General features: G+C 38.6%; 1 protein-coding gene across 2 annotated transcripts; it reads left to right on the top strand.

Moving 5' to 3' along the window:
• Positions 1-453: 453 nt before the first annotated feature.
• Positions 454-6,635, top strand: LOC133725150 (uncharacterized). Of its 2 annotated transcripts, none has more exons than XM_062152282.1 (7): positions 454-1,202; positions 2,100-2,422; positions 2,934-3,668; positions 4,404-4,532; positions 5,370-5,573; positions 5,726-5,926; positions 6,131-6,635. In XM_062152282.1, the coding sequence occupies exons 1-7, from the start codon at positions 935-937 to the stop codon at positions 6,251-6,253; spliced, it is 1,983 nt and encodes a 660-aa protein (XP_062008266.1). In that variant the 5' UTR covers positions 454-934; the 3' UTR covers positions 6,254-6,635. The 2 variants fall into 2 exon arrangements, with proteins under 2 accessions (XP_062008266.1, XP_062008267.1); XM_062152283.1 differs by having other exon boundaries at positions 456-1,202; positions 2,100-2,407.
• The last annotated feature ends 10,429 nt before the right edge of the window (positions 6,636-17,064 follow it).

Below are 17,064 nucleotides of genomic sequence, written 5' to 3'. Positions count from 1 at the left end.
TATGTGATGATCAGATAGAGCATCCAGTTGTAATTCTTTATTTTTGGGGACCAAATGGTAACTTACAGTAAACATTTTACCCCGCTTATTTCTTTGCTTACCCTTTTCGGCTTTTCCACTGCTTGCCTTCTGTAAGTGAGGTCGCGGCTTCACCCTTTTTAGCTCGAAAAGGAAAACGGAAAGGGCAGTTTGGTCCAATCGAAAATGTGAATTACAGGCCACGGCCAGGGGTAAATTCGTAAAAAAATGAAAAATAGAAGGGACCTGCCAGTTATGCAACAGGCTGAATTATTCCCAATTAGCGTGACGAGAATTCTGAAAAATACAGGCAGATTTAACGATGTAAACGAAGAACCCCACCCACCAGTAAAAAAAATAAATTCAAAAATATTTTTTTTATTATTATTATTAAAAAAAAAGGGCGAAGCCTTTCAAAAAAAAAAAAAAAAAGGGAGAAGAAGAAGAAGAAGAAGAAGAAGAAGAGGAGAGGAGAAGAGAAGCGACAAGAGAGAGACGTTTCAAAAAAACCACCCAAAGAAGAAGCCTTTGATTCCATTTCAAAACCTCTCTCTCTTTTCTCTCTCTCTCTCTCTCTCTCTCTCTTCTCTCTCTCTCTGCACTGGTCAGGAACCCTAAACCAGCCACAGCCACAGTCCCAGCCCAAATTGGGAATCTTACCATTACTATTGTGATGGAGGCCTGGCTGGCGCCAGAGCAATCCTTCTGAATTTGACCGTTTTGTCCCCCTGAGAATGGCGGAAAAGCCATCGCCTCCTCCGCCGCCTCAGCAGTTTCCGACCTCGTCTTCATTCTCGGCTAGGGTTTCACTGAAGTCGGGACCGGCCGATCAAGCGTAAGTTTGGTGAATTTTGGTGGTGTGCGCGTGTGAGCAGCAGCAGCAGCAGCAGCCGTGAGCCTTCGGATCATTTTGGTGATGGCGGCGAAGGGAGGGTTGTTTCTGGAGAAGGCTCGGAGATGCGTGAGGACGGTGTTCTTCATGGTGGCGATGGTGGCGTCGCTGCTCGTGTCGTCGCTGCCGGTGCTGGTGGCCATAGGGGATATCATGGTGCCTTGCGTCTTGATATCCAGCTTCACGTGCGTCACGTGCTACGGCTTCAAAGAGCATTTGCATCGATACGCCTTCAAGAGCTCGCTCGTCGATATTCCTCTTGTTTCCTTCATCAGATCTCTCATCATTACATGTAACTCTCTCTCTCTCTCTCTCTCTCTCTCTTTCGATTTTGTTCTAACTTTTTTGTATCTGCCGAATTGCATTGTGATATTCCTCTCCCTAAAGAGATCAAATTATCATATTTTTCCTTATTCGTGAGGATTTTTTATTTTTTATTTTTGGGAAATTATTTGCTACCTAATGTTTTCTTCAAAATTGTTTTTGTCTGAGGTAGTTGATGAAAACTTGATAAGAGAGGAGTTGGATTTTATTTTTTTGGTATATCATTGATTTAATGGAAAAAAAAACTGATATCGCTGGTTTGGTTTGCTGTTTATTGCTCAAAAATTTGAAATTTCTGTTTTAATACTGTGCTAAAAACGCACGGAGACTTTTGATTTTTGATTTTTTATAATCTGATCGTCAGTAAACTGAGAGGAAAAAAAAAAAAAAAAATCAGCCGAGTGAAGTGGTTGTGTTTGATTTTGTGGTATTACATCCCCTTAAGACTCATGGTATTACAAAATTGTAGTAAACATGTTTAAAAGTTGATTTTTAATTTTTTTGGTTTTAGACCATCTCGAGTGAAGTTGATGTCTTTGATGTTGTGAATATTAAGGAAATGAGCATGAAGTAAGTGTGGAATTTCTAAAATTTGAGCTTATACTTGCTATCTGGGAATGGGAGGAAAACGCATGATTCTAGCTTAGTTGAGCTTTGTTTAAGTATTTGGCTTCGTAGATGCTGGTTTTTAGTTTTCTAGTGACCGCGTAACTGTTTTTATTTATAACCCAATGTTGGCAGACTAGTATTTGATGAACAAAGTGGGGCTACCTATGAATCTTCCTTGCACGGCAGTTATTTCAAATGTTTAATTAAAATTTGAGCTTTATTGAAAATGTCCTCATGAATAGCTTCATGATTGCAGGTGTGTATTCCATGTGCGATGGCCCTTCTCTATCACACGGTCCATACCTTGGAACTGTGACTCTCTGTTCCTTTACCTCAATTCTTGTTCTTTCAGTCAAAGTTTGTGTTTTCACTGTAAATTCTCAAATTGAGGCTGAAGCTTCATCTTCCCTCTCAAGGCAGAAGCTCCATTTGAAGAAGTCATGGGGAATGCCTGTTCTGTTTCTCTCATCAGTAGTTTTTGCCCTTGGACATACTGTGGTTGCATATAGAACAAGTTGCAGAGCAAGGAGAAAGCTCCTGTTTCACAGAGTTGATCCAGAAGCTGTAAGTTTGCATAAGGTTTCTGTTTTAAACTCAAATATGCCTTTCTTAAATGCAGAAGAGTCATTCTTTCTCTGAATTGTGTTTCTGTGTGTTTGCATGGATCCATCTGGGTCTAGCATCGTATAATATATATATTTCAGATCTAAATGGAGAATTTGCTAATGTAATTTCTTTAGATAATAGATATATTTTTTCAATGAATCAAATTATTTTCCTGGTTAACAAGCCTCTTCTACACTTTATTGCAGTTGCTTGAACACTTCTCTATTTTTTCAAAATTCTTTCTTTATATAAATGAATATATTCTTTCCTACATCGAGTTTTCTTCCTCACTAATAGGCCTCTTCTACATCGAGTTGCTTGAACACTTCTCTATTTTTTCAAAATTCTTTCCTACATCGAGTTTTCTTCCTCACTAATAGGCCTCTTCTACTTTTTATTGCACTTGCTTGTATAGTACTAATTATCCAACAATGACCGTCGCTTTTACTGGTTTGTGATAAAACTTTGTTTATCAAATTGACAGGTTCTTTCATGCAAAAATGTTTTCTCTGGCTATCAGAAGGTCCCAAGATCTCCCACTCCCTCGGGAGGAAAGACCCCAAAAAGTGACAGTGAAATGAGGCGCAAGCCTTTTGCTACAGCTAGAGAAGAAGGGGAACTCCCAGTCAGAGTAGTTGCTGACATTGACAGCTTATTCATCACATGCCAGGGGCTGACTCTTCATTACAAGATTAGCTTGCCTGGTTCACCACCTCGTTCCTTATCATCCGTTGCATTTCTTGAGTCAAATCTAAGCTGCAGCTCCCCTAAAACAGCTATGGGAAGGCCAAAACTAGATAGGCATCCGTTAAGTTTGTTATCTAAAGGCCAAAATCATCTCCACAGGAGCTACAGCAACCAATTTCATGGATCTTCTCTATATATACCATTATTGGATGGTTCTACAGCTTCTCCTGCTCTTTCCGAAGAAATTCCTGTCTTAAGACTGGCCGATGCTGGTGAAGGGGATGAGGGTGGTAAACTAAATTCTGGGAATCCAAACAAAGACATGGAAGGCAGTGGTCAGTTTGGTATTGTGTTAGTGCATGGGTTTGGTGGAGGAATCTTCTCATGGAGGCATGTGATGGGGACGCTGGCTCGGCAGGTGGGTTGCACAGTTGCTGCTTTTGATCGACCTGGTTGGGGCCTAACCTCAAGGCTGCGACAGGAAGATTGGGAGGATAAAGAAATGCCTAATCCTTATAAACTTGAATCTCAGGTAAATGGCTATCACTTTTAGTTACTCTTTCATAACTTCCATGTACCTTACCCCCTTGAATTGGGTATGTGTCCAGCAGAGGTTCACGAACACTGTTGTAGTTGGGTCAGAGTCTTATCTTTTTCTTTCCGGAAATGGGAAGAGAAATATAAAGGGGATAAGGGAACGGGAGCAGACATTACTTTACTACAAAGTCCAGTAGTCATAGTACTTGAATTTTATTTCTACGAGTAGACTTGTGCGTTGCAGTACAAATGTGGCAGATAAACATTAGTACTGGTTGGTCAGATGAGAGATCTGTTTGAATATGATCTTGCAACAGTACACTGATCAGATGAGAGATTTAGCAGTGGAAAGGGGACAGGCGACACGTTTAGCTGCATAGCTGATGTTTACCACCCACTGGGTCAAGCGATTGTTCCTTGCCCTAGATATGTACTGTAGGGTGAAGTAAGTGGAAAGTGGGTGTGAAGTAATTTTGACATTTCACTTTGTTCTGTAGGCTGTAGGCTAAATGTAGTAAACAGTTTTTCTAACTGGGGTGACATTTAGAAAAACTGTGACATTTCAGTCACAGTTACATTAGTAATTGTGACATTTCAGTCACTATTTATCCACCCACTAAACACGGTGCTGCATTGCTGCTTTATTGCTCATATGGTTCCTTCCATATATGGCTTTTACACGGTTCGTGTTTTCCTTGTAGATCTTATATTTGTTGAATTCATCTTTCAGGTTGATCTACTTCTTTCTTTCTGCTCTGAAATGGGGTTTTCTTCAGTGGTGCTTATTGGTCATGATGATGGAGGCCTTCTGGCTTTGATGGCGGCGCAAAAAGTACAAGCATCATCAAATTCTTTCAACGTGAGTATGCCTTTTTGGTTTTCTTACCAGATATTGTTTAAACTAGTTGGATGACTTTATGCTTCATTGCCTTTCCAACATGTGTAACTTAGCCTTTCCAAGAAATATCCCTGAATCAGTACTTAATTAGTAACTGAGCTTGTGATCTTTCCCCTCAAAGTACCATAAAAGAATTTATCAGGATTATAGCCTTGTGATTTTTGGCATATGCTCGTCACCGTGGATGAGTTGTGTCCTTTTGTTTGATTGATATCACTTTTAAATTCTTTTCTGTGGCCAACTGCGAACATAATTGAAGTTAGTTAGAAATTTGTAGTTTGGAGTATATGTTTAGTTAATAAAATGCTACATAATTTTGTGGCAATAGTTCTCCAAGTCTTCCACACCAGCTGTGTTATATAATGTGATTGGATAAGGAGCCACATATGAACTGAATGCTTTTGTTTGATTAATATGTTTTCTCCAAAATTTCTTTGTTATTTGTCCAATATTGCTGAAGTTGGCTAGGAATTGTTAGTTAAGAGTACATGATTACTCAGTAAAAGGCTTCCACTCCAGGTGGCTTATAATACATGATTACTCAGTAAAAGGCTTCCACTCCACGTGGCTTATAATGTGATAGGAATTGTTAGTTTTGGGTAATATAGTAATCCAAGGCTTCCACTCAAGGTGGCTTATAATGTGATGGGATAACTAAGGGGCCACAGGAAGAGATAGAAGTGTTACTACCCTTTACTAGAAAGGGGAAGGTGATATTCTTTTTCATATATTTCCATTATGCAAATGATTTTAAGTTCTGTAAAATATTTTAAAAATATCTTTTGTTATGCAATTCAGGTTACAATTAAAGGGGTAGTGTTGCTAAATGTTAGCTTGTCAAGAGAAGTGGTCCCTGCTTTTGCAAGGATACTCTTAAGAACTGCACTTGGGAAAAAGCATTTGGTTCGTCCTTTACTACGAACAGAAATTACTCAAGTGGTGAACAGGCGTGCATGGTATGATGCTACGAAGTTGACAACGGATGTTTTGAGCCTTTATAAGGTATGCCCTGGAAAATCACATATAGACTTTGTTACTTTAAAGGGGTAAAAAGGAAATCAGTTCAAAGAGCAAACTCAAGAAGATGAGAGACACTATTGAAAGATTGTTGCTATTGTCTTTTGAAATGACTTATTTGCTGAATCTTCTGTCAGGCCCCTCTATGTGTAGAAGGATGGGATGAAGCACTCCACGAGATAGGTAGACTGTCACATGAGACATTTCTTTCACCAAAAAATGCAGAATCGTTGCTGAAGGCAGTTGAAGAAATGCCAGTGTTGGTCATCGCAGGTGCTGAAGACGCTCTCGTCTCTCTAAAATCTTCTCAAGCTATGGCTTCCAAACTTGTAAATTCTGTAAGTTTCTGCTTTTACTCTTATATAATTTTGCCATGAGTATATTGGGATCTAGGCACATCAATTAAAGGCTACCAGGCTTAGATATGTAAAACCTATCTGTTTGAATCAGTAATCTCAGCTACTGCATAGAATCTAGCAGAATGTAATTTATATTGATCTCCTTTTACAAATTTCTCTGACATTGAAACATTGTCCATGCAGAGACTGGTCGCGATTTCAGGATGCGGTCATCTTCCTCATGAAGAGTGTCCCAAGGCACTACTAGCTGCAGTCTCACCGTTCTTATCTAGACTATTAGTCAAACAAGACTTGCAAAGCCAATAGTGTACCTTATTTTTAACGTCAAATTAGGGTATTTATCTTCATGCTGATAGAAATTAGGGTTTATCTGTTGTAGGCTTCTTTTTTATTCTTCCCTTTTTTTTTTGTTTTTTTTTTTTTTTGTTTAGCAGTTTAGCCCAAAGGAAGAGACTAAAGTCATCTCTTCTTTTTGGTATTTTTGATAGTTTGGAGCCTTACCCTAGGTAACACATTCGTTAGGGGTGTTAGAGCTCGTTCATTTGTAATTTCATATCCCTTTGGAATGTGTACTATTGTTGCTTGAACAGTACTTGTTATTTACCACTAATTGGGGTGGCAGATGGCATATATCTGTATATTTTATCAAATCCTGAATGCAGAAATTCAGCATGGTTTTGTTCCACCATTTATTATTTGTTACCTGCATTGCTGTTGCACAACGTTAGGAGCTGAACTCAACTGAGTTTGATCCGATTTAACGTGTTGATATCCTTCTGGAAAAGAAACACCCAATGAGATCGTTAGTGTGAATCCAAACCAGGTATTATCATGTACTAAGGCTCGTATTCCATCTTCCCCAAGACAACTTTGTTCCTCATACAAAGTATGCACACAAAGTATGCAATGGAATGGAATGAGAAATGGGAGAGAGTGAAGCAGAGAAAAGTTATTCAGTCGTGTGCATTCGACTCATCTGTTATGAGAGTATGATATCTGTAGTTGCAGGAGTGTGATCGACCAAATGGTCTTAAATTCCTCCTATTCATATGAGAAAGTCATTTACACTAGTTCGAGACTTCAACTGGACAGATGAAGCGATTATTCATCTCTGTGTTGGTAAAGCTAGCTAGTATTGCTAATAGATAGGGAAGCTTTTAGCGTTTTACATTGCCAAGTTTCTTACAGATATTGTAGCCTTTACGTATAAGCACATGTTCATGTACTTGTCATAAACTGTAGGCATTCTGATGTACCCTGCCCCATTTTACCCCCACAAGTTCTCTACCACAATACTTCGTCCCATCATAGCTAACGCCAAAACCAGTACGTTGCGGTAACACCGTGGTCTAGGCCTTTCACATGTTCCTGTGAAAACACTACTAGAATAGAACTGAATATCAGATCTACTAGCGTCGTTGGCAATAGAAATAGGTTGATCAGCATCAGCCTTAAGAAGGGAACTTTCACTATTTGCAGGCACATCTTCGTGGCCAGTTAATATCTTCATGGTGTACCTTTTTAATAAACTATAATCTAAATTGAAATTAAGTCCAAGTTCGGTTAGTCACTTGAGTCCTGACAGTGATAGTTAATCGTCAAAATAAAATATATCACATATATTGCTTATGAAGTGGATGAATTAGGAGATTGTTCCTTAATTAAGAGGGATCTCTTTTGGGTACCATAAGAAGAATGGTGGCAAACTGGCAACGGAATCAATTAGGAACTATGCAATGGAATGACAAGAATGCGAACTTAGCAGCTATCCAATCTTGTGTGGAGAGTGTTATCTCCGTAGTTTTGGTATCCTTTAGCTCATTCAATTAACACCAACAGAAAGCTCAGCTTAATTAGTTTTTATAGCACTTGCAAGGAGCTATGGACACTAGCTTGGTGAGCTTTATCATAGCATTTCCAAGGTCATGACTGCATGCATACAAAACAAAAAATGAATGAAGATGATGACTAGCATGCATACAAAGCAAGGACTAGAATATCTTTGATATCCTCAATATTTTCCTGAAACTTTTGTTTTTTACAAGCACTAATTTCATATCTTTCTGATATTTTGTTCTCAGTATGTTTTTAGATAATTATAAGTTTTTTTTTATTTTTTTATTTTTTTTATCCAAAACGATATAATTTCCATCAATATCCAATAATTTCTTGATAATCTAAAAAATAAAAAACTATAGTACCCTGGTTTTTACGTACTATGACCGATTATAATTTACTAGACAATGTATTTTGAGATTATTCTCATTAAAGCCAAATTATTTTAATCTATACTATATTTAAAAGAAGAGGATTTGTCAACCATAACATATTTATTTTACTTAAATACCGCTCATGTCCTTTCCAAAAAAAAAAAAAAAAACTCCTAGTGTAACCTTTTTTATTTATTTTTTGAGTAAAGGAGTGATAATTTTTGTTGTTCTGAGCCAATATTGTTACAATCAAAGCTTAGAACATCTCTAAGCAGCTCAGGAACAACCACATTTCATTCTAATCTTTTAACAGATTCATAGGCTTCACTTGCAAGCCTGTGAGCAATTACATTTGCAGTTCTAGGTGTATGGGGGAAAGCGAGACCCAATTCCTGCTTTGAAGTCAAACTTGGATATATTTCGTGCTCCAGATTTTGATAATCTTCAAGTTGAAGTTCTGAGACTGCAACAAGACAGTCAGTCTCTACAATACAGTTTGTAATCTGCCTTGTTTGAAACAGCTGCAGACCTGCTTTAAGAGCTAAAAGTTCAACCTGTTTGGCAGAGTTGACACAAAGTTCACATGGTAAGCAAAATCTGCAATGAAAGTACCATGAACATCCCTGAGAACACCTCCAACTCCTCCCTCAGTTTGATTAGGCGAAAAAGCTCTATCTACATTGAGCTTTAGTTTACCAGCCACAGGAGGTAGCCACATCTCTTCTGTGCAATAGGTGACTTTGTATTATGACAGTGAGCGTGCTGGTAATCATGATACCATGCCATTGTACTACAAATAATATCCTGTGCAATTTGGGCTTGTGATTGGACCACAGTGGCATTTCTATTTTTCCATATGCCCCAAATAATCATAAGCAGTTTTTGAAACACTTCAATATTTAGGGTCATTGCATGCTCAAGCATCCATTATTTAAAATTAAAGACTGGATAGACAAATGTTGTAAGATTGAAAAGAGCATCTGACATAATTTTTATAGCAAATATTTTTATTGCAAAAGAAGATTAGTTAAGACATTTACTAAAATATATATGTGAATTTTAAAGAATAAGAAAAAGGAAGGGTGTGTGAATAGAAATTTAAGGTGTGTTAATAACAGTACTCCAAATTTAATGTAAGTACTGGAATCACAACCATATAACTTGTACGATTGTACCGATGTGATCCTGTAGTTTTAAGAAGTCCTTAGTATCATTGTAATTCCAGTATCTTTCTTATGTAGGACAAGAATGAGCCTGGTTTAGCCGGAAAACTAGAAAAATAAAAAAAATGCGTGAAATCAAGAAGAGTGATTGGAAAATAGGTAATTTACGCATAATGAGGTTACTAGCCGCTGCAATATCCAAGAAAATTTGGTTTTGGACTTTTCAGGTTTCTCGTGCGAAAAGTCAGGTCTTAATTATGAATCAGATTTGATCAACTTTTGGCAATGTCTATTTGAGACGCATGATACCTTTCCAGAATGGGAACGATGAGATCTTCAAGACTCACTTTAGTGAGCCCTAAGAGATTTAGGCCAAAATATATCGTTTTAATTATCCGATTCGGGATTTAATATTTTTAGGCTTGTCTTACATTTGTTTTAGGATTCTTTTTATTTTAGGTTTTTAGTTTCCTTTTTAATTTGGATTCTTTTTTAGGATTTCTTGATAGATTATGATTTAGGGTTTTGGATGCCTATATAAGCACCATTATGCTTTGTACTAGAATCAGTTTATCATATCAAATTTAATAAAATCTAGAGATTTTTCTCTATTTCTCTGGTGGACTCCAGAACTATGTCTTTTAGGGTTTATCGCTAGGGATGGCAAAAATCCCCAGCGGGGCGGAGCTCCATTGGATACCCGCCCCTAATGGGGGGAGAATTCGGGGACAAATGGGGAATGGGGATGAGGATCCCCAATCCCCGCTATCTAAGATTGGGGATGGGGCGGGGATGGTATTGTGATCTCCATCCCCAAACCCGCCCCAATAATATATACATATATTTAACTTATATATATTTTAATTTATTGTTTATAATATAAATCGCAAATATATACATTTATTACTTTACTTTAATATCTACACTTTTATTTTAATGATGTTTTGACTTTTGTACTCACTAAATTATGATTTATGAATTTAATCATATTTTAAATTTATTTGTTGTATATTTTGATTTTAAAAAAGGCAATATGAGAAAAAAATTATTTTATTTATTAAATTCTTATTGGGGATTTGGGGCGGGTTTGGAGGCTTAGTCCCCAGTAGGGATGGGGACGGGGAATCCCCAATATATTTTCATTGGGGATTGGGGCGGGGATGGGGGTAGAGAATGACCCTGGGGATGGGGATGGTATTGTGATCCCCATCCCCAACCTGCCCCATTGCCATCCCTATTTATCGCTTGTAAACCCCGTTACTTCCGACTGCGTCACTTTCCCTACGGTATGTAATATCGTTAAAGTTTAATGAATGAACACAGTTCCTCAAAAACTCATGTAATTATGCAAAAATTTTTAGTTGTTATCTATACCGACTTACTTTTTTTGGAGTGCATTCTGCTAGAAAAATGTGGCCAGTTTAATAATTAAGGAGACGAGCTTCATATGGCGTCCAACTACGTTATAGTTTGGAGTTGAGGATAACTTTAGTCATTTTTTTTATGAACCTCACGGAGATGAGAAAAATTTATTAAAAGAAGAAATTACATCAAGACGGGAGGACCAAACCCTCGCCCCGCAAAAAAGAGCAACAAAAAACTAACAGAAACGAAAGTTAGGAGGCCCCAACCAGTCATGGTTACAAAAAGAGATGACAAAATTGGGAGGCAAGTCTCACCAAACAAAATCGGTAGCATTGGACCCATGATGCGCTAGTGCATCTGCAGCCTGATTACCTTCACGAAAAATATGACAGTAGCGAAATTGCATTTGAGAAATGCATAGCAAAGCCAGCAGTCTTCTTTTAAATGTCTTGGTTATTTTTCTCTACAAATTAGTGGAGTTTATTCTCTATTGTTACAATGTGTTTCAGTTGGACTATTGTATTGTGAGTACCTCAATTGTGAGCATTGACAAGGAACACAGCCAGTTTAACTCGGATGAGGACACTCTACGTTAGTTTATAGTTGTATTGTTTTTTTTTTTTATTATTATTATTTCCAAGAAATGAGCTTCAATTTTGTAACCAAACATCCATTCCGACCATCTATGATTTGTTCTACCTGAGATTTTCAGATTAACCTTCTTAAGTTAAGTTCAGCTACTTTGAATTTTCAGGGTGCCTTTATTAACAACGGTAATCATCGTCTATGATCAAATGTACGTTGTATTTTTTTTTTTCAGGTAAAATACTGGGGCTTTGCTTAACCGTCTGATTTTCAATCGGGCTATATCACTTCCACGTAGACCCTAAACCCAATTCTTCGATTCACCAATTCCTGCACCCCGCGTGCGCAACAATAACTCTGTCCAAAGTCCAAACCTGTAAAAAGACGAGGGACTGAGTACCAGTCAATCGAAGTCGCGCTTGAGCGTTACCCCGTTACCCCCACATACATGTCTGAATCACGAGGAAACCGATTGTGGAAGAAGAATGCACACCCTGGCGTTAGATAAACACAACTTTTGCGAAACCAAAATTTCCCGCTTTTGGTATTAGTCCCTGAACAAAGTTCAGACCTCACCGCCTCGACTACGTACATAACCCCTCTCTCTCTCTCAACCTCTGTTTTCACCTTAATTTCATGAGCGCAACATCTGTTCCGGTCAACATTTATTACTTATCTGTCTTGAAGGACCTAAATGGGTTTTCGGAAAGGTTGCTGCAACATGTGTGCGCTAAGGATTTAGAATGGGAGAGTTATTGTTTCCAGGTTTTCACATTGCTTTTGTTAATGGTAGAAGATGACAGGTTGTTCCGCTCTAAAATGTTGCCAGAAATTAGCAGAAGCGTGCTTTACTTGCTTTCTATCATTTTTTCCAGTTTGGTGTAGCCTGGTTAAATTCTAGGTTCAACAAAACAGTGAAAGAGTTTGTGATAGAGTTAATACATGGCCCCATTCCTTTATGTTATTGTTTTTATTTTTTTGGCAATGGCTTGCCAATGACTCAATTATATCAAGGGGCCCCTACATTTAGTGTCCTTCATGCTGTTGTGAATATAGGTCATGAGAGTAGTTCCTTTGAAACATTAGTTCTGAGCCTGTTGTAGTTGTATAGTAGGATTTTGGTTCGGTACTTTTTGCTAGTACATCTCTTCAAATGGCCCTGCTGTATTGCTGCCTGAATAGCCTGATGCTCCATGATTGTTATGCACGGGTAACTGCTATTTAGATTTCTGGAATTGTGCAAAATTAATCTGAAAAGAAAATATTAATTTATAATGTGTACGTATGTTCATCAGTTTCTGTGTTAATCAATGTTGAAACACTTTTATGTCATTTACATTCCTTTGAGAATTTGATCTCTTTTTTCTAAAGTTTGTTACGGCATCTTGGGTTAAACAGCTGGAGCAGTATTGTAGTAGTCAACGTACTTGTCCAAAGATACAGAACTTTGATAACATAGGAACAGCTTCCTAACAATGTTTTGGAGTTAGTAGAGAACCATAGGGTGGGACGGTCGGTTATACATGTGGGTACTAACAGAGAGTATAAACTGAGCAAGATTTTTTTTTTAATTACTTTATTATTGAAATTTTGAACTGTTTTTGTTAACATAGTGGTGTGAAGATGAATCTGGGAACTTCGATCTTAAGAGTGAAGAGTATTTGAAGTTTATCTAGACGTAATCTAGGAGAGAGGTTTTCGGGTTGGGTTATTTGCTAGGGTTTCTGGCTAGGGTTTTTCTCAAACTTTCTTCCTCTCAGCACCCTCTCTATCTCCATACCATGGTTGATCACGTCACTGCTCGCCTTGCTGCTGCTCTGGCTATATCGGAGGATGGTCGTACGTCCTTCGGCCCGGCCGGCGCTGCTGCGGTGTCCTCCCATCATTTTGCAGTGGGAAGATTGCTCTCTGTTACAGCCAAGCGTCGTGCTGATCCAAAGGCTTTCATGGGTACTATGACCTCTATTTGGGGGCTTGGTAATCGTCTGTCTGTCCGGGTGCACCAGGATCGATATGTTTTTCAGTTTGTTCATATGGAGGACCGGTCGAGGATTGTCGACGGTGGTCCATGGTTCTTTGGCAAGTGGGCTCTTGCTATGGCGGAGTTCGATGGACTGCAGAATGTTGCTTCTGTCCCCCTTCCTTCGGTGCCGGTGTGGGTCGAGATCACGGGACTTCCTCCGGCTCTTATCACCGAGGGAGCAGTGACACTCATTGGAGCCACGCTAGGGGAGGTGGTGAATCTTGACAGGCCGGGCATTCGTAAGGGTACGGCGGCGCGGGTTAGGATCAGACATGCCTTGTCGGCGCCAGTGAGACAGGTTTTCCCTCCATCCATCTTTGACTTCACATCTGGAGCATCTGCCACCGTGAGATTCAGGTACGAACGCCTGGTCGGTTTTTGCCGTGTTTGTGGGATGTTGGAACATCAACGTTCAGGTTGTGTTGGGCCTGAGGCGGTAGTGACCACCATTGGTCATAACCCTAACCCTAATTCGGTTAGGGCTCCATCATCCATTGGTCAGTTTGCTCCGACTTTGGCGGAGGTTTTGGCTTGGTCTCCCGCGCCGAATATGTTTTCTGTTCAACCCAGATCGCTCATTCCTGGTATATCGGGGTCGGCTTTAGCTACGCATGTGGCAAAGATCCCGGCTTCAGTTACTGTACCTAAGCTAGCGATGGTCGATGATTATGTTGATGTTCCCATCACTGGGAAGAAGAGAACTGCAACTGTGGCTTTGGTGCAATATTCAAAGCGTAAGAGGTCTGATACTGTAATCCCTCCCACTGAATCGGTGGTTCTGGATTTTGAGCCGGAACTAGCTCTGATGAATACTAATGGGATTCTCCTAGTCTCTCCTGCCAAGAAGGCGAAGGTTGGCCGGCCTCCAGGTCGCAAGAACAATCCCAAATCAACTGGTTTGAAGCCTAGGAAGTTGACTAGTGAGGAAGTCAAACCTCGCCGTAAGAGAAACTTTAAGGCATTTGATCTTCCTTCTCCTTCTGGGGAAGGCTGCATGGAAGAGGGTCCGGTCGTAGTTGCACCACCGTTGGCTGCGGTGGAGATTTCGTCCTCTAGCAAAGTTCCTGAACTAAAGGAAAGCACTCTCAAGAGTGCCCTAGACTAGGGTGGGTTTTGGGAACATGAATAAATTGAGATGATCTTTTGATTGTCATCGGCGGTCATCTTAGTAGTGTCGGATTTTGTTCTGCAGCATTTGAGCTTCATCTCATGGTTACATTATGTTTGTGTAGTCTAGGTTCCTTTAGATTACTCATTCATGGCTCTTTTTTGTCGTTGCCCAGAGTCCGGGTGAGTCATATTTGTAATGTTTCCTACTTTACTATTAATGGATTGACACCCCACGCGTTCAAAAAAAAAAAAGAGTGAAAAGTATTTTAAAAGAAGGGATTGAATTACTAATTAAGTTGTGGAACACGTGGATCTGAAACTTTTGTACCGCTGTTAAACTTTTGCGCCGAAGGGGTTTATCTTGGGCCTAGGAAGCATTTGGGTTACCCTTGACAAAGTCAAAAAAAAAAAAAAAAAAAATTGTGAATCTGGACCTGCCTATAGATCTTCTTTCAAGTGTTTATTGCAGCGATCAAATATTCAAGAATCAAGATTTCACAGGCAGGGAATTAATAGAAAATCTGGACTTAGTATTGCCTAGATTGCTCTAACGAAAATGATAACAGCGTAAACTTTTCTCATTTTCTTCAAATACATTACTGTATCAACTTGATTTACCTTAAGTATTGTGTACATTTTTGATTTGTTAATGCTACAGTACGTATTCTCTTGTACGTCAATTCTAGGTGCTTTGTGTTGGTAAAATATATGGTCTAATTGCTATATTTATAATAAAATCAAGAACTCATATATGCAGATCAAATAAAAGACAGAAACCATAATTCAAATCAAAGTTAGAAAAACCTTAAATAATTTGGTCGAGTCTAGAACTTGGTTCTATGTCCTTAAGACGAAATTGCCTCCTCATCGGTGCTTAAAGGGTTTTAATGGCAAACGACTCCCAGGATACAACAACCTTCTTCTTGTGGTAGTAGCACTCCAAACCTCAAGAACAGCGAACTTAGATTGTGTATAAACTCTCTCTTGAAAAGACTCAATTGGTTTTCAAGACATTAGCTAGGAAATACTCATATGTAGAAGGAGAGGAGGAAAGATGAATTCAACAAGTTATATAGAATATGGTGTAGCAAGTGTTTTATAGATGTAAGGTGACTTTTGGAGGAGAGATGACTTTTCACCAAAAGTTATCTTTTGTGATCAGCCATGACTTCTCATTGCATAGTCATTTGACTCATTTACATTTATTCAACTTCACACATTTTCACTATATTATTCATCCACAAATTATGGAAAATAAAATATTTAATATTAAATTTTCCAACAATCCCCCACATGGATGAAATAATTAGTTAGAAAGAAACATTTCAAAAGACAACGTGCGCGGACATATGAGAGAGTTCGGTTGAAATGATATCGCATTGGGATAGGTAGCTTTTGGCTTTGAACCTTCCTTAGTGAAATACCATCGGATTTACTAGCTAATTAGTGAACGTGATGTCTTGAACTATTCAGCCATTTATGTAAACCAAGACAATAGTATTCACACAATATCTTTTCATACACATCTAGTTCTACGGTTGTGTCCTTCTGGCCATGGACAACACCCTGTATTCATGAGTGCTTTAGAGAATTCAGCCTTCAAAATTCTCATAGAAACGGCCTCATTTCACACTCATATAGGTGGCTTCCTATGAAAAGTATCTTTCTATACCCCACTTGAAAAATCAAGCTATAGGAACAATTAAAAGCAAAGCTTACCCTAACTCATTATGCATTGTTTCATCATCATAGGACATGGGAAGAGATTTATCTCCACAATGCTACTCCAAAGTCATCCACCATTTAGTTGTCCCTTTGAACCTAGATCTTGGGATCTCCAATCAACTAGGTTGGGTATCCATGATGGCGACTTTATGTTTTAGGCTTATATATATCCCATTCCTTTCGATGATCAACTTACTCTCTAGTCAAACTTCGATTCAAATAATCGGGCACACTTGTTTGATTATAACTTCATTCCAAATCAAATTCAATATATGAAAACTAATTCCATTCGAGAGTAGTTGTTACCGAGTCAAGTCTTCGATTCACCAATTAGTCGAGACTTGCTACTTGTGTTGGCTAAGATTCATTTAGCCACATGCCCCCACATTTCTAGGTAATTTGTAGGAAAGTTATTAACTTTTCCAAAGCTTGAAATATTGTCATTATGGCATGTGAGAAAATACGGTGCAATCACCCTCGTGAGCCATGCTCAGGGGCTCTTCTCATCTCTTTAATCTCTCTACGTACAAAGAGATTCAATGCATATAAAGGTAATCATGTCAAGCCTTATTAAAGCATGATTACAAATATATATGAAACTTGACCAACTGATTCAGAGTTTCAACATTAATTAATAACGGACCAAGATATATCTAGTGGAGGAAAGGCTAACTGATGCAACTTTTCAAAATTGCATACACAATTAAACACGCCTATTCAATTATATATCTCGTAGTCAAATTGATTAACCCAATTTTGAAATTAACTTGTGTGTAACTGCAACTGCATTCAGATTTAGACCGTGCATCAAACTACTGAACATATACATACTTCAGTCTTATGAACTTTCATTTGCAAATGCACTAGTCGTATGATTCAAGTTTGCAGAGAACTCATGTTACAAGCAAATGTGTAAATACCAGAATTTCGATGAGT

This window comes from Rosa rugosa, chromosome 1 (assembly GCF_958449725.1).
Source record: "Rosa rugosa chromosome 1, drRosRugo1.1, whole genome shotgun sequence".
Taxonomy (NCBI): domain Eukaryota; kingdom Viridiplantae; phylum Streptophyta; class Magnoliopsida; order Rosales; family Rosaceae; genus Rosa; species Rosa rugosa.
Note: the sequence above shows the minus strand (reverse complement) of the source record. Positions and strands in the feature narration are given on the sequence as shown.

Excerpts from the sequence above, each read along its gene's own strand:
- LOC133725150 (XM_062152282.1), top strand. The coding sequence starts at position 935 with ATGGCGGCGAAGGGAGGGTTGTTTCTGGAGAAGGCTCGGAGATGCGTG. Across the intron at positions 3,669-4,403 it reads CTTATAAACTTGAATCTCAG|GTTGATCTACTTCTTTCTTT; the intron begins GTAAATGGCTAT and ends TTCATCTTTCAG. Across the intron at positions 5,927-6,130 it reads CTTCCAAACTTGTAAATTCT|AGACTGGTCGCGATTTCAGG; the intron begins GTAAGTTTCTGC and ends TTGTCCATGCAG.